The sequence below is a fragment of the Sturnus vulgaris genome, chromosome 1 (genome assembly GCF_052056855.1).
Source record: "Sturnus vulgaris isolate bStuVul1 chromosome 1, bStuVul1.hap1, whole genome shotgun sequence".
Taxonomy (NCBI): Eukaryota; Metazoa; Chordata; class Aves; order Passeriformes; family Sturnidae; genus Sturnus; species Sturnus vulgaris.
The window spans coordinates 39,194,776-39,214,625 of NC_142243.1; the positions used below are offsets into that span (position 1 = coordinate 39,194,776).

Consider the following 19,850-nt stretch of genomic DNA (forward strand, 5'->3'; position numbering starts at 1 on the left):
TGGTGAATGGTGGAGACACCACAGCTGTATAGTTCCTGGAAGGTAGGACGACCATAGCTTCCCAAGCATCATTCCCATAGGTCAAACTGGGTGGGCTGTCTCTGCTAGCAAACTGTTTCTGGAAGAAAGTTCACTGAAGCCTAATGCATGGTACTACACGTAATAGAGACTGAAGAGCAGGGTTAGCTGGAAAAAAAAGCCCCAAAATCAAAACCCACACACAAAGACCATTTAAGTGTGACAGTGCAGTGGAATTCCAGTGTCACTGGAGTGTACATATGTAGCACACTACATGGCTCAAACAGGAGACTAGGCAGCAAGTTTGGGGAGTGTAGGCAGGTTAGGGATTGGCCCAGGGGAAATGAGGTGCTGCTGAGACGTGTGCACAAAATGGGTGAGGGAGGGGAAAGAGAGAGGATTAGGACAGAGAAGCAGCAGATGCAGAAGTCCAAGGAAGCAGAGGAGAGGAGGACAGAGGAAAAGACTGTCCCTGCAAGGATGTCCACTCTAGGGTTACCTCTGGCTCAAAGAATACAGGCTATAAATGGTGAACGGTCAGTGCCATGAGCAGATCCTTGTGTTTAGTCACTAAGTGTGAAGCTGCTGTCCCATGGAAGAAAGGCTCAGCATCCCCAGGCAGCCTGGCTGACAGCTGACCCCAAAAGAAGCCACGAGCACCCACTACCCGACCCCAGCCTGCAGGATTTCATCCCCACTTAAGCCTCTGCCCTAGCTAAGGGACAGGCTCTTCCCGGGGGGCAGCTTCACACCGCCGGTCCCACGGGAGCCCAAAGGCAGCAGCTGGGCACGGCGGCTGGCCGCGGGGAACGGGGAGGGCCATGTTGGCAGCCCGGGAACGGCAGCGCCAGACGGGAAGCCCGGGATTCAGGAGGAGCCAGCCTCGGCTGCCCCGCTCCCCCCCGCGGTCGCTGCGAAGCGGAGATGTCCAGCCTTGGGATGTCCCCTCGCCCCCGGCCCCCGCCGCTCCTGCGGCTTCGGTTTTGTAATTGACCCCTCGGGACTCCCCAGGTGTCATGTCGTAACAGCGCCCTATGGAGCCCGCAGTCCTGTGTGCCTGCGGATCACCTCGAGGTCCTCCCGTGGGAGAAAGGGTGACATACAAACTCCGATCCATTATCGTGGTGCGTGGTGGTGACAGTCCAGGGTATTTTCGGCCACTGAAGACACCAGTAACTCGATAGGCGATCCCTCGATAGGCTGTGGAAACTGGCGGCACCGAGCCAAATGTGCTCCGGGTGAGGTCGGTGGGAATGCTGGTCCCCATTGTCCCTTCACGAGTGGGTCCGGCACTTCCAAGAAGAGCCGCGGCTGCCACCGAGGCTGCTCCCCGCGCCTGGGCCGGGGGCGGGGGTCGCTCCAGCCAAATCACTTTTCTCCGTTGGGCGGACAGGGAGCGAGAGATGGACAGCAGAGGCTTCGGAGAAATTAGTAAATCGCCTCGCAATTACAACACGCTAGCGAATACAAGCAGCCTTTTCCCGCAGACGGGCTCCCCAACAGGGGACTGGGGGAAAAAAATCCCCAATACTTTTACCTTTGGAAAATTGAAAGGTCTGCTTGTGTATCTGTGTGCGTCTGTGCGTTAGCGCTGTCGCTGCCAAGCCCAGAATTTTGTTTTCTCTCCCAGCATGCGTTGATGACATCACGAAGTGCCCCTTCTTTGTGTGTCAGTGATGTCACCAAATGCAGTGTGGGGGACAATGGAATCCTGAACTCCGGGCGAGGGCGAGTGGGAAGCGGCTGCTCCTGCTGCTGGTTCAGGGCTGAGCCGGGGGAGGGAAGGGAGGACACAGCTGCTGCTTTAGGGCTGAAACAGGTGAGAGACGGGAAAGCTGCCGGGGATTCCTTTTGCCTGGGTTGGTGGGGGCGAGTGGGCTTTGGGCTAGGTTTTTTGGGTTTTTTTTCCTCCTTTCTTTTTTTCCCTTATTGCTTTCAAACTGAGACAGGTGAGAAGTTGCTGCTGCTGCCGAAGGGACAAAGCAGGTGAGGCAGGGGAGAAGCTTTGGGGTTGAAACAGTTGTGAGAAGAAGAGGAAAGCAAGCAGCTCCCGCGCCGAGCCTAATACCCCCCTCTGAGCTTTAAAAAAAGCAGCCCCGGGAGCTGCCCCTCTCCCAGCCACCTGCTTCCACCGTGTCCCCGCGGGGCTCTCGCACGGAAGCAGCAGCGGAGCCGGGGAGGGCGCCTGTCCCTCTCCCATCCGATACCCCTGCAGGTTACTTTTCAGAGGGTCTCCATTAAAAACTCACGTCCCCCTCCGTGTGCCCCTTTCTTCCCTGTCCGGGGGGAAGAGAAAGGGAGGGGGCCGTGGCTGCCGGGATCCCCCTCCATCCCCGGAGCTGGGGCTCCGTCCCCCGCCCCCGCCGCCCCCTGCTCCGCTCCGGGTGGCGCCCCGGCCCCGCCGCCCCCCAGCCCCGCTCGGCGGTGGGGGAGGCAGCCAGGGAAGCCATTGCCTGTTTAATAGTTGCTGTTGCAGCACTTCCGCTTCTCTCCCAGCGAGAGAGACACGAGTGGCCAGGCCCAGCCGCACCGAGGAGGAGCAGCCAGACACAAAGGGAGAGGTAGGGGGACGGGGCACCCCCCGCCGCCCTCCCCGGGGGCAGGGGCGAGGGGCAGGGCCGGCCGCGGCCCGGCGATGGGGCGGCAGCCGGCGGGGCAGGGGGGTCGCGCCCGGGGCTGTCAGGTACCGCTGTCCCCCGGCCCTGCGGGCCCGCGGCCGGGGCAGCTCGGCCGGGCCCCCTCTGGCTCTCGGCCGGCGGGGCAGGGGAGCTCCCCGGGGGCCCGTGGCCCTGGGAGGGAGGCGGCCGTGTGTCGCCACCCCCCCTCCCCCCGGGCCCGCGGCTGCCCCCCGAGCCCTTCCCCCGAACTCTCCCGGGGTGCCCTGCCAGCCCCCCCATCCCTCCCGACGGCTTCTCGCCCCTCTCGGGTGCGGACCTGCCCTCGGTAGCCCGCCGTGCTCGCCCTCCTCCCCCATGCCCTCGGGCTGCCCGCATGGACCCGGGCTGCCTCCCCTTGGCCCCCGCTGCCCCCCTCCGTGACACCGGCCTCCCCGGGCCCTCCACTCTCGCCCCTCGTAGGCCCTGGCCCTCCTTCCCCCCCGCGTCCCCCCCGCCGCAGACCCTGTGCTCCCTTCCCCCTCCGCTGGCACATGCCCCTCGGTGCAGTGGGCCTCGGTGGGTGCCACCAGTGCACCCCACTCCCTGCTTAGCCCTTCCCCTTGGTTTGCTCCCTTCCTGCCCGCCTCCCCTCGCGGCTTCCAACAGCCGATCCCACAGACAGGGGTTATCCAGCAGGCAGGGGTTTCCCCACCGCAGGTCACACATCTGCCAGGGTCTTCCCTGTGTTGCCAGAGATGCTCCACTTCCATTTTAGAACTGGCGACGGTCACCCCCCCCCACCCCGGCCCCATCCCCTCCTGCCTCCCCCACGTGCCTCCCGGGAACCCAAGGGACCGGAGCTGTTCCATTTTTATCTCCTACACCCCTAGGCTCGATAGTGGTGGGTGGTGATGGCTCCTCTTGTGTGTGCAGTTTGGGGGAGATTAGAAAGAATTGCTTTGAGCTTCCCTGATCCTTGCAGTTGTCCTCGTTCCGGTCTCCTCTCATTCCGCACTTGCTTTCTGAGAGGAAGGTTTTAAAGTCCCTTTCCCCCTGCTCCTCTGTGTTGCTAGTGCAGGGGAAGCTGCTGCTCCTCCTGCTATGGCTGTAGGGCCTAGATAGGAGAGGGAGACACAAGGATCCTTTAAAAGGAGCATGACCCAAACACAGAGCGAGAATGTCGGCAGCCTTTCTCTGTGTGTGTTTGTGTTCACTGTTTGTTCCCCACGCCCCATGGTGTCTCCTCTCCAGGTTGGGGTGTGTGGTGGGGGGGTCGCTATGTCGGATGACGATTCGAGGGCCAGCACCAGCTCCTCCTCATCTTCATCCTCCAACCAACAGACAGAGAAAGAGACAAGCACGCCTAAGAAGAAGGAAAGCAAAGTCAGCATGAGTAAAAACTCTAAACTGCTATCTACCAGTGCCAAGAGGTGAGCCTTTAGTCAGTTTTCTCACTGATTTGTTGCATCTTCCCTTCTTCCAAAATTTTATTCTGCTCTGTTCCCCCGCTGCTCCCATTCCTCATCTCTAGACCGTGTGCTCAACCTTTCTACATGAAGCTGCTATTGTCTCACTTTTTTCAGTGTCTCACTGCAGTGAGTGTCTGCCCAACTTCACTGCTTTCTGGTCCTTCTTCCTGCTTATTCCAAATATTTTCCTGTCTTTTCTTCTTCTGGGCTGGGTATTCTGACCCTCAATTATTCCTGTCTTTTCCTTTTTCCTTACTAGCATTTGTTATGGGAATGGTGTAGGATTGACATTTAGACCTTATTTTTTTCTCTGCTACTGGAAGCTATATAGTCCCAAGTAAGGCATTGCATTTCAGCATCCGTTTCCCTCTCCTGTGGGTTGGAGTCTAGAGTGTCTTTTTTTGTCCTTTCCAGGACTGATTTGGAGATTAATTAATGTTTGTGAAGTTTTGAGTTTGCTTGCTTTGGAGGAGTGCACTCCAGTGCAAAGGGTTTAATATAGCCCCAGATCTTTACCAACAAATACATTACTGTTATTTTTGTCTGCTCATCACTTATATTGAATTTTCTGTGTATGGTTGGATACTGACAGAAATAAATAATCCACAGCAGGCCCAATTGCGGACATTCTACTCTAAAATAGTCTTTGCTCACAGCACAGAGTAGGTTTGGGTTTTTTTTGATAATAAAGTAATTTTTATTCCAGAATAATGTGTAGAGAGAGACACCTGTGTTGAATAGTAATTCCAGAGCAGCTGTGTCAGTCAGTTTTGTTCACTTGGACAGACTCTTGGAGCTGCTTATCTTAAAAAAAATTTTTAAATTGTTACCCTTTCTTATTTGTTCTGTGTGTCACCTGAATTCAGCACCATCCTGCTCCAGGGAGCTAAGCTGACAAATGAAGGTTTTCAAGCAAACTTGCAGTACTTCAGTAGGAATAATAAACCATCTCACTGAACAGCTTTGCCAAGCAGCAGAGAGGTTGTGTCAGTAGGTGTCTAAAGTGACTGGAGTTTTATGCAAATGCCCTGTTGTAGCAACTAAGTTCTCTGTGGCTTTGTGGAATTTAGGCAGTTTGGTTATTCCAGATCCCCACTCAGCAGTTTCCATGGTAAACTGACATAGATAGTGGCAAACAGTGTTTACGTATTGTGCCCTTCAGTCTTTTAAGGAGAAGACTTTAAACTGCCTCCTGTGGAAAGGCTGTGGTTCTTGTGTGTGACAAGTGGCAGGAGATGCTGGCTGAGCTTAAAGGAGAAGGGAGACAGGCTGAATGCTGGGTGGGGAAATCTGGAAGGGAAGCCTGAGTGACAGTAATGGGACTCCAGGGAAGAGGATGATAGCTGTTTGGGCGTTTTGTGGCAAAAGCAGCGTAAGCCCAGAATAGTCTGGGCCGGGAGGACAGGGTGTTGGCTGAGCACAGTGGAGAGATGGAGCGTCTGGAGTCCTAGGGAGGGGACATGGGGGTGTTGTGTGCCTCTCCAGGGTGAAGAGAAGAGAGAATTGAAGGTGGTAAGAATGTGCAGGAGCCTCAGAAATAGATATTCACCTTCCTTAAAGTGTCCTTGAGAATGGCGCAGTTATTGACTCCCTCAGGGCTGTGGTTTTTTTTTTTCTCGGGATGGTGATGAGAAGCTGGGGGAGAGAGGAAGGAGCCAATCTGGCAATGACTGTTTCTCTCAATCCCATAAGACAAAATTCCTTTTCAGACTGCAGTTTCCTTTTGGTGCATTACATTTGCAGAGGTTTCCCCTCATTTACAGGCTGGTTGGCAGAGCAAAGCGGACAGTCTTTTCCACTGTGTGGTTGGCATCTTTGTGGGAGCACAGAGCAGTGCACCTGTCTGGGTTCAGTGTACGATGCCTGTCTGCTTTTCTGCCTGTCTCTTTAACAGGGCAGGGCGCCTGTCCTGCCTAGGGGGTTTGGACTGGTGGGAGGCTGCAGCTAAGAGTGCCTCTCTCTTATGTACTGTGGCAGGCACACTGTGACAGTATGTCTGCAAGGAGAACTGCTATCCCACACAGTGACTTACCTTTGTTCCTTCTTGCTTTATTGCCACAGGATTCAGAAGGAATTGGCTGACATCACCTTAGATCCACCTCCCAACTGCAGGTTGGTGTCGATTCCTTACCTGAGGAGGGTGGGGGAAGGCGAGGGGCTGAAGTGTGCCAGTCAGTTGTAATTGCCCTCAGAGGCTTTGGATGGAGCAGAGGAATGGCTGTTTAGGTGGCCAACAGCCCTTTTGTGAACGCTTTCATGACTTTAAATAGTTTCCAGGTGCAGGTACCTCCAGAGACTGTATGTGTTTTGACCAGTTTTCTGTTTGTTTTGGGGGTTATTTCGTTTTTTTAACAATTGCCTTTCAATATGTTATACCGTTTTGTGTGTATGTTTCAGAAACTGGTCTATAAAGAAGAGTGTGAAAACTTTGTCCTTGTTTGTTTTTGGTTTTAGTTTATAAATCTAATGCTTGACTGCACTAATCTTATATAAATAAGAGTCCTGCCAAGGAAGCAGAGAATGCTCTGAGGTTTTTAGCTCAGAATTCTGTTGTGAACAGCAACTGACAGTGGAAGACAAGTGTGAATTCGCCACTCAGTGGGTGCCCCACTGGAACATGCCTCTTAGCTGATGAAACAGAAAGCAGGGATATTCTGTTACCCTTTAGAAAGCAGCTTATTTTAAAGTATGTTTTAGAAACTTGTATCGGTTTTTTTTAAACATCTAGCAGGTTTAATTTCATGGTGTCCCTGAACCTCTCTGCATTTGGAGAGGAGGCAGTAGTAACATCTTTGATTTACTTGCTCATTCAAGAGAAAAGAGGATTTCAGTCTGGTCTGTGTTTGCTGTAGTTGCCAACATATAACTCTGTTCCCATCTTCTTGCTGTAGCTGAGATTTGATGTCTTTTTGTTGTTGGTAATAGCAGAAATCAGAGAAAATTATGTTTATAAATAACTGTTTAAATTGGTCATTTTAGTATTGAGTTTCTACCCACAAACGTACATGAACCTTTTTATTGAAATTTTTTGCCACTGTTAGTCTGTGGGGAGGAATTAGCACAAGAATTAGCCTGACAAGTCCAGAGCCACCTTTCAATAGTAGTACCTAGGACCATAATTAATTAAAGGAGAGATTGAATGTGATGTGTGGCATCTAATGTAATACTAAGAAGATTTTTGTGCTGTTAGGATGATAACCAACAAGTTTTGAAATCTTTAGCTGTGACAATATTGTTTTAAGGACAGTAATGACTTGCCTGAATATTACAAGATTTCCAGTTCTTGGGCTGGCGATGTCTGTCCTGTGTGCATCCCAGCTCTGTGTCAGGATGAGGTCCACATGCTTTTCTCTCCTCCTCCCACTTTAACCTGATTTTTGTGGGAAAGAAACACAAAAGCACATCTTAGGCCCTGTAACTTACTCTCTAAATAGCTGAGTCTGGATGGTCAAGGTGCTGGGACTTCAGACTGAACTTTGCAAGTCTATCCAAAAGCTGTGATAGTATATGAGTACGTTAGATTGCGTGTTTCTTATGAAGGTTCATGTAAATTATATTATAACCCTAATTTGTCCTTGTTTCAATTGGATTCATTCGCAGGCAAGGATGAACTAGTAGATTATTTGTCAAAATGCAGTATAGTTTTGGTTTTTCTTTTTTAATTACATAGACCATTGAGGTTAATGTGCTTTAAGGCCCACAGAGTAAGTTCCTGTTATTTCAGCCTTTACAAATATTTCTAATGATAAAAATTAGTTTGTAGTACAAGTAGTGATGATTAATCTTCATCCGTAGTGGAGTTACAAGTATTCTGCATTCCTTTTGACTTTCAGATGAGTGACAGTGAAGGCTGGCAACTCCTGCAAGTAATGCATGCAATTGGTGTAGTTGTTACTGCCTTTTAATATGTTGATAAGTAGGAAAACGTGAGTGGAAGGGTTTGCTCTGTGTGTGTGTGTGACCAGAGGAGTTTTGGTATTGCTCATCTTGGGGTGAAGTCATCCTAATTCTGTAAATACGGTGCTGAGAGCCAAGAAGAGCAGCCCTGCTTATAGCTGACAAGGCTCCAGTTGTGCAGTCGAGCACTGGGAGTTTGCCCCTGTAGTTGGTTTGTAAAAAGACAGACAGGTGCTGATTGCCACAATAGAGAGATGAGTTTCAGCTCTTGCAGTTATGGGGAAAGTTCTCTTGTGAAAAAAATAAAAGAAATAGTCAGTTTATGACTGTGAGGAGATTAAGCAAATGAGAGGCTCTGGTTGCTGCATGGTGTTTAAGGTTGCCAAATTTTTTTCTTGGGAAGCCTACTAACAGTGGCACTGCATTCCTATATGTTTCTTCCTTTCGTATAAGCATTGCTGGCTGGCATGCTGTGAAGGAGGTATTAAGTACATAGTTCGAGAACTTAGTTTCAATTTCCTGCCTTTATGACTTTGCTTATTCTAACCTTTCCTCTGACCTCCTGCCCCTCATATCTCTGCTGCCTTTGTGTCTCTAAAGACTTTTTTCAGATGTCACTGGACGAGGGGCCAGTCTTCTCCTTTTAAGCATCTCTCTCTCTCTCCTGCAAGTTTAATCTTAGAACTTATATATTCAGGGCATTATGTATGATGCCACGTACTACCTGTTGTACTGTCAGTTTTAGGGGTTGCCTAAGTCACACTTGAAAATGTTTGTCTGAAACTGTATCCTGTGTTATGTAGGAAACATCATAATCTTGTCTCTTTTTCTGGACATCTGTTCTTACCCCCCCCAAACTTCATGTTGGTGTTTTCCCCTGTTCTATGCCTCGTGTTTGATATAAGTTAATGGTTGGCTGTGCTTTAATTTTTGGCCTCGCTGTAAAATACTTTTCTTCTTTCAGTCTTACTGCAGTAGTGGGAGTTCAAGATATTTAACACATCCTAGAGCAGCTCTGCATATTGAAAGACAAAGGTTCAGGTTGTGAATGATTTTTAGTAAGAACTGTTTTACCATATCTTACATGAGGTATTTTTCTTCTTATAAAATATGACATACAAGATGCAATTACAAATAATGACAACCATTTGACTTTTCAAACAAAATAGCTTAAAAATAAATGTTTCATTTTTATTTTTGTAGCTTTCAGTGACTGTATTTTCATGTATTTAACCCACAGATCATCTGTTTAAAAAACAAAAATCAAAAAACCCAAACTCCAAGCACACTCAACACTCTGTGATTGAGCAGCTGTGTGGTTTTTATGCATATGTGGGTAATATGAGGGGAAGTTTATTCCAGAACTTCCTCTCCTCAATACTTTCCTTGCTTCTATTTTTTCCATAGCTTGCCTGCGTCCCCCAAAAGCTTACCTGGTCTTATGTCTCATCTGCTGGTTCATTTCTCATAGTCCCTTTGCACTTGTCTCCTTCCTCAGGCTGTGATTTTGATTTTTCACAGGCTAGTGCAGTTACTTGTGTAGAGGTGCAGAGTATGTGCATGAAAACAGTCTCTGTTTGGCCTGCATTCAAAAAGTAGATTTTTGGAATTGAAAACATTTTCTAAAAAGATGTATTTAATAACATGTCGCAAATTTGTGGGTTCCTGCTGGGAGCAATGCTGTCTCGTAAGTGTCCTAATGTAATCTCTGTTTGGCAGCTACTTCTGAATGGATTTTAGTCCTCTTCATAATTTTCAGTAGGCCTGTGCTCTGGAGGTCTTTAATTTCTGCAAGATGATTTGACTTCCAATATTAATACTGAATTATGACAGTTAAGTATGACTTTCAAGTTCAAAAGGTGGTTAGTGGTTAATATGAGCTGGAGAATGATTGTTTGGACCTAAAGTGTTTTAAATCTTTTAAGGGTGTATCTGGTGATCTCTTCTTCAAAAAAGTCTTTGTTTTATATCAGAGAGTTTAACTTCTGGTTTAGAACTCAAAGCAGGTAACTAGGAGCTTTTTACTTTTGGTCTTCTGTATATGCTGGTGACAGAGGAAGTGCCATTGCTTTGAGTCTGTAGATATCAAAATATGGTTCCATCTTGCTATGTAGGCAGTCCTGACTTTTGTTTGCTGGTAACACTTACGAGTTTTGTGCAAAAGCTTTCCTTCCATCTCTGTGATGAAGTGTCCAAAGCTTTAAGAGACGTTAATTAAAGCTTAAAGTACTCTTTATTTGCTTTGTGTCCTTTATTCAACCTCTGTATCTAAGCATCTGCTGATGGTAGATCTGCTTGTTGATGTGAGGTTATGGAGTAAGTGCTTTTCCCCATTTTTAGGGGTGGGGAGTTACCACACACAAAAAACAAGTAACTTGTCCAAGGTCATGCAGGAAGTCTCTGGCAAAGTGGAGAAATGAATGTAAGTCTCTTTTGTTTCAAGCTAACTTGCAGCTGAGCTGTTCTGCTGGAACTGTGTGCATCAGTTGCATTATGAGAAGGGCTTTGAATTTGTGCTTTATTGGGTGTCTGGTATTGACTGTATGTAAGCATGGTAATATAATGTTATTTTTCCCATCTGTGTAGACGGACCAAAATGGATATTAATTAGAATTAATGTTTTTTAATCTATCTTAGCCAAACTGAAACAAGTTTGTCTCCACATGGCTCATTTAAGTCCATATAGGCAAGACCAGCTGTTATTTAAACAAAAATTATTTTCAAACCTTTGCTAAAGGAGGAGTTTGCCTGCAGGGCTTACCATTGCTTCAGAGTAAAATGCTATCACAAATTCATTATTTAAATAATAATAAAATACAGTTGTGTTTCTTGGCACCTTCATCCCAGTTTTTGTAAATTCGCAGAATAAGGACCAGATCTCCTTGAGAGTCTCGTGAAAGTTAGCTGTCAGCACTTAATAAATATGTGTCTCAGTAAAGATGGTGGGGAATAGTGCTCTGTTATAATGTATGGAGTATTAATAGTTTTCAAAACTTTGCAATGTGGAATTAAGGTTTCTTGGCTTGAGAGAAGTCTGCATAAAATGTGTGGCTCAAAGGCAGTTTTGAATTCAACAGCTTCATATTATAATTAATATATTTCATCTGCATACCATGCAAGTCTGGCATTTGTCTTGCTTACATTTGTTTTTTATGGTGCTTGTAATTTTTTGCAAATGTATTTTTTCAATACTTTCAACTCCAGTAATGCTTTAAGTGCTCTTGCTTTTAAATCTAGTATATTATCTAAGGATGGATTGTCACTGTTAAACTATAATATCAGTATTGTTTTTGTTATTTTCATGTGTGAAATAGCCCTTCCTGAATACAATCATTCTATAGTATAAACTTTCCAGTCTTACATTTTTCTAAGTAACAAGCTTAATTTCATTATGACTTTTTTCCTTAGTATGCACAGTCAAATTATTAGGTCAGGAATGACACAAATGCCAGCTTTTGCTTCCTTGTAGAAATAAAAAGTTATCATCACCTTTAAGGAAGGTGAAATTATCAGCTTACAAAAGTGGTTTTAGAACTCTTTTTTTCTTTTTTCCCCTTGTGCTGTGTTGAAAATGTGTGTTTTCTGTGAGAAGTTTCCAGATGTAGGATAGGAAAGACCTTCATAATTAGCGCTGTGTGTAGTTGAAAAATATCTTTTGTCATATAAACTACCAGTGGTTCAGCATTCCCTCTTTGCTTTGTTTGGCACATGATCCCTGGAGAAATAACTCTTCCTTTTGAAATGGTGTATTAACTAATTTAGAGATCCTCTGCAGCTGTGTATGGTCTAGCTTGCAAACCATAAAAATAATACATTTCTACACTGGCTGAATTTAAGTATGTGGAGGTAGCAGCTCCTGCAGGCGAAGTCCTCTGCCCAATGTGCTCAGACAAAGGCTGCACAGGAGCAGTTTCTTTGCTCAGGGTCGATTAGTTAATATTACAGGAATTAACTTTTCTGATCCACTTCTGTTTTTATTTTTTAAAATATCAGAAATGTTTTATGGCCAAGCTGTTCAGATGCTGTGGCAGGAGCTGGCTGATGCCGAGGTAGATTTTGCTTGGCATGTCCTGGCTCGGTAATTCCCAAATGAACTGCATTCTGTGCTCTTGCATGCCAAACATGGAAACGATGAATCTTGAGAGCGGCTGTGAAATTGTATCATGGCTAAGAACAAAGAGGATTAAAATCCTTTCTGTGCACACTCCCTTGTATACCACTTAATTTTATTATTTGACTTTCAGTTTTGCTGCCCTTGGAGGGCACTGTGCAACTGTGTTTATGATGCTACATGTGTGTTTTATCTGACAAATTCTTATATTTCGTCTTGGTTGCACAGTCTTGTTTGGTTTTTCAGTTGTATTCCAGTGTTGCTTGTGTAGATTTTTATATTGGATGTGTGTACAGCAGCAGTTTATATATCTGGTTTTGTTTTAAGAAATATACACTGTATGTGTATGATACTTCATAGACATAAATGGGAAACAATGTATGTGCTGTTTATACTTTAGGGCTTGAATCTCTCTTGCCTTTTTATTGAAGACAAAATTTTCCATGGTTAACTGGCTTGTCTAGGGGATCAAGGAGGATGGGTTTGTGTTTGAAGATTTCAACAAGAGCAGGTTGCCAGAGCCTTGTGGTTTCTGAAGAGTGGGTTGGTTTTGAGAGCTGGTGTCATCGTGTCTGGCAGATATTCAGTGCGGTCCCACTGTTGGAGAGGGTTGTGCTGGGGATGGAAACGGAGCTCACCTGCACTGGTACCTCAGTGGATTAAGGTTATCAGTGAGTTTGTGCACAGTGAAACTTCTGCAGCCTCTGCCTGCGCTCTTCTGTAATTGTACATGACAGACCAGCCTTCCATGCTGGAAGCATTTAATGTACTAAAAAAAGGGATACCATTTTATGTGAATGGGTTAAGAGGTTACTGCACACCTGTGCAGACAAACACCATGCTCACAGTTAAGGGCTATGCTTTTCCCACAAAACAAAGTGCTTCAAACTAAGTTAATGATGCAATTTAGTCATTATAAGTAAAATCTTGCCAATCTGTGCATTTATTTGAATGAAATAAATTTATACTTATTTTTCCCTCTGAGGCTTAACAGTGGAGGTCTAAATACTCACTTCATTATATTACAAAACCGAGGAGAGAACATGTATTGTCAAGTACTATAAATAAACTACAACTGTCAAAATAAGCACAGTGCACTCAGGAATTCAAAGGGGTTTTCTTGTTTCTCTTGCCAATTTGCAAATTTCAGCAACATGCAATTAAAATTCCAAGGCATTTGGGGAAAGTGTAATGGTTGCAACCATGCATTTAATACATATTTTCTGTTTTTAAGGGGCTAATTGACATTACAAGGAGATGTTGCAGAGCTGTATGCTTAACTTCAATATCCAATTTGCAGTGTTCTTTATTAACCTGAACTCTGGGGGAAGAAAGCTGAGGGAGAAAAGGAGCGTGGGGCATGCAGACTGTAGCTTGAGGCAGATGTGGTGTTTGAATCTCCCCACTCTCTCCAGTCTCTTCCATAATTTCACAACTGAAAATATGGGTCAGGTAAGAGGAAATTGAGATGTTTTGAGAACGGGGTCCAGGCCAAGTTTTGGCAGTTAATTTGTTTAAGAGAAAATACAAAGTAATTGGATTAAAGAGACTGTACAATTAATGATGTAGAGTCCTGTTAGATTTCTTTGTTTCCGTGAATCAGTGTAGCATTTAGGTCTGAATTCCTCCAGGAGCTTCAACTTTTAGAGTCAAAAGTGAGTGTGGACCTAATCAGATAAGCGTGTTAGTAGATGTGTTTTGTACTTTGTATCAGTGTAAATGACTGTTTAAAAGGATTGCTCATGTCTCCCTCCGGAGCTGCTGTATTTGCTGGAAATACAGAGAATTTTGATCTGATGCTGAGAACTGTAAAGCAAACTGGAGAGGAGCTTTTTGGAGCAGGTGGACTGCTAATAGTTAATGCTTTTTCTACTGTGGGTATCGAGCAATAAATTTTGGCCAGTGTGCTAATCCCAGTGTCTCGCTGGGAAAAATCAGGAGACAGGTCTTGGTGTGTTTTCTTTTGATACCTAGGATCATATAGGAATTACACACAGGAGTGAAGACCCCCAAACATTAGAAATTAGTTCTGAAGTCAAAAGTATTTTTTCACAATAGGTGAATTGATTAAAAAAACCCAAAAATAACCTACTTCTGATATGGTCTAAGAGCTTTGTCAGATTTATTGGAGACAGTGATTGTTCTACAAGGAAAACTACCAGGGTAACTGCCTCAAAGGTTTTAGATGCAGTTTGAGTATCTTCACTGACATTTTAAGGTGCTAATTTAGGTTATGACTATTACGGATTGTCATATGTGTGCAGTTTTCAAGTGGACAACTTCTAGAAAGCTTCATTGTGTTATTTTATATTCTGAATAAGCGTAGCTGGTCTGGAAAATGGCCTATAAATGGTGGAGAAAGTGCAATTTATTTCATTAATGCAGTGTTTAGCTGGTGCAGGTGGCTTTGAAAGATTGCTAGAATATACACAGTTGTAATAATACCGTTTTAAAGTAATTAGATCAATACTGTAGTATACCACAAAAAGTCATTTTATCAGAAGTTTCTGATCAATCAGATTGTTGTAATACTGTATTTGCACGGTATTTTCTATATGTCTTGGTAACTCTTTTAAAAGAGGTAAGTTAGGTTTATAATATTAGATTTACTTTATAGTTAGTGTCCTCCTTGTCTTCCTTATAGGTTATTTATCCACAAGAATTATCTAGCTTTCTTTTTGATGGGATAATTCTTAATTTGAGATTCTCATCGTATTTGGTAGTGCTTTGAGTTCTAGTAAGAGTATTTATGCCTCCTTACACTTGGGTGACTGTGGGAGAGAGAAAAGACTGAAGGCTTTAAATAGCTATGCTAAGTCTCAAAATATCATGAATCTCACTGAGTTCTCCATTGCATTAAAGTTATGGTGATGCTTTCCTTCCTACTTTGAATTTCAACAGCACCCTTGTAACCTAGGAAATCAGGCAGAAAGATGTACAGTAGGGACAAGAGTGACCTAGGAGATCCAAGTTTTGAATGTAGCTAGTGCCAGGTCTTCAGCAGCCCTGCTGCTTGTCCTTCAGCTGCATTCCAGGGTTGAAATCTCTAGTGAAATCTTAATGTTTTCTTTAGAATAGCATCTTTCCAATTTTTCCATCTCCTCACTCCTCTTGTGAGGTTAATCAGATTGCAAGTATTGGTAAGACTGAGAGATGACTAAGTTGCAGATGAGGAATAGAAAAGGACATAAAACCATTCAAGGCAGCAAAATTGTGCAAAGCATTAACTATAAGGGACAGAAGAGAGAGGTGGCCCATCAGGATGTCTGAGGTGATTTTGCACTGGTTGCTGGAACAGCTGCAGCAAAGTTGGAAGTAGAGACAAGACTGATGCTTTTTCTGCTCCAGCAATTTAGCTCTGCTTTCTGCTTCTTGCACTGTGAGGAACAGAAGACACAGGGCATCTTCCTCTTGATGAATGGGGAGGACCACCCATGGACCACCCTCTTCCTAGGCATGAGTAGATTTTTGAAACAGTAAAGCATACAAGCTGCAACAGTAGTTTTTCTGTGGTGATTATTTTACACCCCCACTTGGGAGATGAAATATTAATTTAGTAATAAAGTGAATGCGCTTGTATGATCTTATAGTGGGAACAACATACTATACCTTGAAGAGTATGTGTAGCAGGTGCCCCACTGTATCTTTGCAGACCTCCTGGAACTGCTGCTTGAATCACATGTGACTCTTGAGCCATGCCCTCCTAGAAGCACATCAGTGAGGTGTGAGGGAAAAAAACTGGGGAAGTAAGAGCAAGTAAAAAAGCAGGGGGAGTGAAAGGTAGGCAGAGAAACGGAGGAAAAGGGCAAAAAATGGAGAGAGAGAAACAAGTGACTCAGTCAATCCCAAGCAAATAGACTAGAATTAAAGACAGGAAGTTGTAAATTAATTTTGTTGAAGGCTCTGTGAATCTCAGTCTCCCAAAGGAGCAAACCTTGTTTTTGTGGCAGCTGGAAGAGAAGTATGGCAAAAGCTATTATTCAGTAAATTCCATAATACTGGAAACATATTTACTGAAACTGTTTAAAGATCGTTTTGGAACCAATAAGGTCCTTCTACCCAGTAGGAAGTGAGGTTCTGGAAACTCTTCTGCAGGAGATTGTGGAGGCAGATAGTATCAGCATGTTCAAAGGTGAGTCAAACAAATTCATGAGCAACAGGTCCATCAACAGATACAAAGAGAAAAGTCAGGCATGTAGCCTTTAGCACCCCTAATCCAGTGAGTGTGGATTCTGAAGGAGTACAAAGGGAATGGACTACAAAGTGTCCACCATCACCTATTCTGAGGAGTAGGCTCTTACCACTGCCTGGAGTAGAGTGCCAAGTTAAATGACCCCAAATGGTCTTTTTAGGTTCTATGTGGAATACCCACAAAATTACCTCCTTCCCCACCCCATTGTCCCTCATTCCACTCCACGAAGTTCAGGCTCTTTCCTATTTCCTTTTTCCAATTGGTACGTTTTAGCCACATAAAATGTTCAGCTTCTGCCCTTCTTGCCTCTGTTTTTTTTTTATGCTTTGCCATTTAAAGCAAGCTCTTGTTTTCTGTCACTTAGCCACTTCTCCTTGCTTTTGTGAAGGATTAACCTTCATACATTTGCATTGCTGAATTTAGACTGTAAACTTTTCGGAGCAAAGCACTTCTTTTATTTTTGTCGATGTTGGCAAAGTGATATGTAAATTTCCATCTATGTTTAAATGTTCTTTATTAATAAAATAAGTTTAGTCTTTGGGCTTGTAGGTGTCGCCCTATCCTCCCTTTCCCAAAAACGTTCCACTTAACTTGCAAAATTGCCCTTTTTTCCCCTTATCTGATAGATGTAAATAAGTGAATTGTTTTATTCAGCAGCTGTTGTATTATCTTGAATATGTGATTTGGTTATTTTCTGGCTTTATGCACACCAAGGTTATCACAGCTGTTACTTTGTGATACTACTACTTTGTAATAGGATAGTGTATTTTGAGATATATTAGTGTAGGGGCTTTTTTCTTCCAGGATAATGGCAGAGAAATAATGAAGCTGTCCAACAGCTAATCTCTTTCTTTGGTGTCTTTGTGTTCCTACTTCACCTTCCACCTCAATATCTAGGAGGACTGTAACTATTTGTTAGGGAAATATTAGCTATTACATGTGTTGAGACATTCCAGTTTCAAGTACTTAGTATTCAATGTGTGTACTCTTAATGACTATAAATATTATGTTACATATGAGGTTTTGTAATGCATCAGGTGTGTGTTGTACATTGTTTTTCCCACAAAAACCACAAATTTTCTAACCCCATAGACTGTGCAGTCTCTACTTTCTGCTTTGCATTTCAAGGATTTTGCTTTGTGTTTCATAGAAGAGTCTTATTTATGAGGAGATATAAAGTCCAGGCAAATAATTTAGCATTTCGATTGTTCAGGTGCACATTTCACTGCATGCTGAGTGGCACAGAATTAGCCATTTAGGGTGTTTTTATTAACTAGTTCTGGATTTTGTCAGGAAAGGCTGAAAAGTAGGGATTGGATGGCAGAGGCTTGTGTGGTAACACCTTGCAGTGGGGATAATACAAGGTGGCAGGGTCCAGCCATAAGTGGTAGCAGCAGAGTGAAGGGCTGTGGGTAAGTGGGGATGTGCCGTGACCTCTGTCACGGCTGGCTGAACAGCTGGGTGAGATTTGTTAGTGATTCACAGCTGGACTTCGAGAGGTCCCAGGGTGGAGTGCTGATTTAGCTTTGGATCTGGAAAGGAGAGCTATCTTTTACCTACTGTTTGCAACAGTCTTCACTGATTCAGAACAGATGAGGAAAAAAAGGATGGAGCTAGAGCTGATGGCTGAACTATGACTTACTAGGAAAGAGTGAAAATACAGGGTGGGATTAGATGTAACTCTTAAGATCAGGGAACAAGAGAGAAAAAATGTATATTGCCAGGTCCCTTTCCACTAGTAAATCTTAGTCTCTTGCAGAGACTCTGAGCAGTCTCTGTACTTACTTTCTAGATTTTCCTTTTCTTCATCATAATCCAGTGTGTTCCAAGTCACCAGTGTGATATAAGTTCTGGAAAAAAAGAGCTAGAATGCTTGTTCTGGCCCATGGAGCTGGGCATCGTTCTGCAAGCCATCTCAGCCTTGTAAAGAACAGTGCTAGTGTCTCCTGCCTCCTTTTGCTTCTGAGCTGAGCATGTTCTGGTCCTTTCTCTTTCCTGATGGCTGCACTGATCCTTCAGCAGTAGGCCATTACATCTGTCAAAGTCTGCAGCCCATGCCTACAGAGAACTGAAGAGTCAAGGTTATGCTGTTGATAGAAACAAAATGTATGTTAGGAATTAAAAAATAAGCAGACATAACCATTCTTGTTTTATTAATTTACTTGCAAATGAAGTAGCAGTGATAAGCTAAACTACTGAATGTGTATATAGTTGTGTTTTTGTTTTTTTTAAATTGCTAAAGTATCTGGTCATGAACCAGAGTAACTTGATGAAAGGGAAAGAGGAAAGTGTTTTTAAAGTACTTAAAGGGTAATCCTGAGTTGCAAGGTAATATAGAAATTTAAATTTGTCGTCTTTCTTTATGTAGCACTCTTTAGTCATTGGAAAAGTATTTTATTAGCTTGAAAGGTTTCTAGTTAAGAGGATACATCTAAACTTCACTTGGGAGTTATGAGGACATTTGACTCTGTGGAAGGCGAGCCTGTATGAGCGTTACATGGCAGACAGCTGTAGGCCAGGCAAATTAAAGATTCTTTGGTCAGTATTTTTACTAATCCTCTTCTCATGTACACATTGAATATCACACCTAGAAAGTAATTTAGTGGCTGTTTTAGCAAATGATTTCTTTTCAGAGGAAGAATCTAATTTTTTTTAGATATTAAAATAATGGAACTATAATGTTTACTTAGATTGGCTTTCCTGAAAGATAATGTGTCATATCCTAATGACACACTAGGTCCAGTGTTAAATTTCAGTCCTTGCTAGAGATAGTGAATGAACTGTGTCTGGAAATAAGTGGGTTTGCATGTCCCTGCTTATATTACTAGACTTCAAGGTCACTAAAATAGTTCTGTAGAGTTTAATGTACAGTATGCATTATTTACCCCTTTTTTCTTTAAAGTGCCAAACTGTTTACTGAACTGTGTGAGCACTTCAATGTTTTACATATAGGCAATGATTTTCTCAGCTGGTTATGCACAGGGAGTAAGCATTTTTTGTCCTTATTTATTTATTTATTAATTATGCTGAGACAACTGGATGGAAAAAAAAAGCATTCTTGCCTTTGGCATCTGAAGGAAAGATCTCTATTTTTGTTTAGTGTGCTAAACAGGGTTATTTTCTAGTAAGGGTTATATAATATGATTATGAAGTCATCCTTTCTTCCAGAAGGTCATATATGTGCCCTCTGGTCAGTACAGAGAAACACACTTTTCACCTTTCTGCCTCTTTGGACCCATTATTTCGTGGACATAATGGTCCTTCTGAAATTGCTTAATTGTTCCAAAGAGATCATTTGTGTTTACTCCATTATTGCCATTTGATGCTGTCTCACTACACACTGCCAAAAGTCCATGGTATATTACATTTTTATTGTTATGTAAAGCAGCTGTAAAACAAACTGTGGTTGTGTAAGTGTATTTGAAATCTTTGCTATTGGCTACTTTACTTTTTCCGTTTATGTCTCTAACTTTTACATTTATAGTTTTGCCACCACAGGGAGCTAATGAAAAGCATACATATAGACTGTTAAATAACGATAATGCTATGCACAGATTCACATTCCT

The 19,850-nt window shown here is 43.7% G+C and overlaps 1 protein-coding gene across 3 annotated transcripts in view; it reads left to right on the forward strand.

Moving 5' to 3' along the window:
- The first annotated feature begins 1,626 nt into the window (after positions 1-1,626).
- The window catches only part of UBE2E1 (ubiquitin conjugating enzyme E2 E1), a 45,521-nt gene continuing 27,297 nt past the window's right edge, over positions 1,627-19,850 (forward strand). The window contains exons 1-5 of one of the 3 annotated variants that reach the window (XM_014887258.2): positions 1,643-1,837; positions 1,964-2,004; positions 2,495-2,579; positions 3,867-4,045; positions 6,146-6,196. In XM_014887258.2, coding sequence (XP_014742744.2) covers positions 1,658-1,837; positions 1,964-2,004; positions 2,495-2,579; positions 3,867-4,045; positions 6,146-6,196 — 536 coding nt within the window. In that variant the 5' untranslated portion in view covers positions 1,643-1,657. Of the gene's footprint in view, positions 1,838-1,963; positions 2,005-2,494; positions 2,580-3,866; positions 4,046-6,145; positions 6,197-19,850 lie in introns of all 3 variants that reach the window. The other 2 variants (XM_014887257.2, XM_014887259.2) reach the window with 2 other exon arrangements.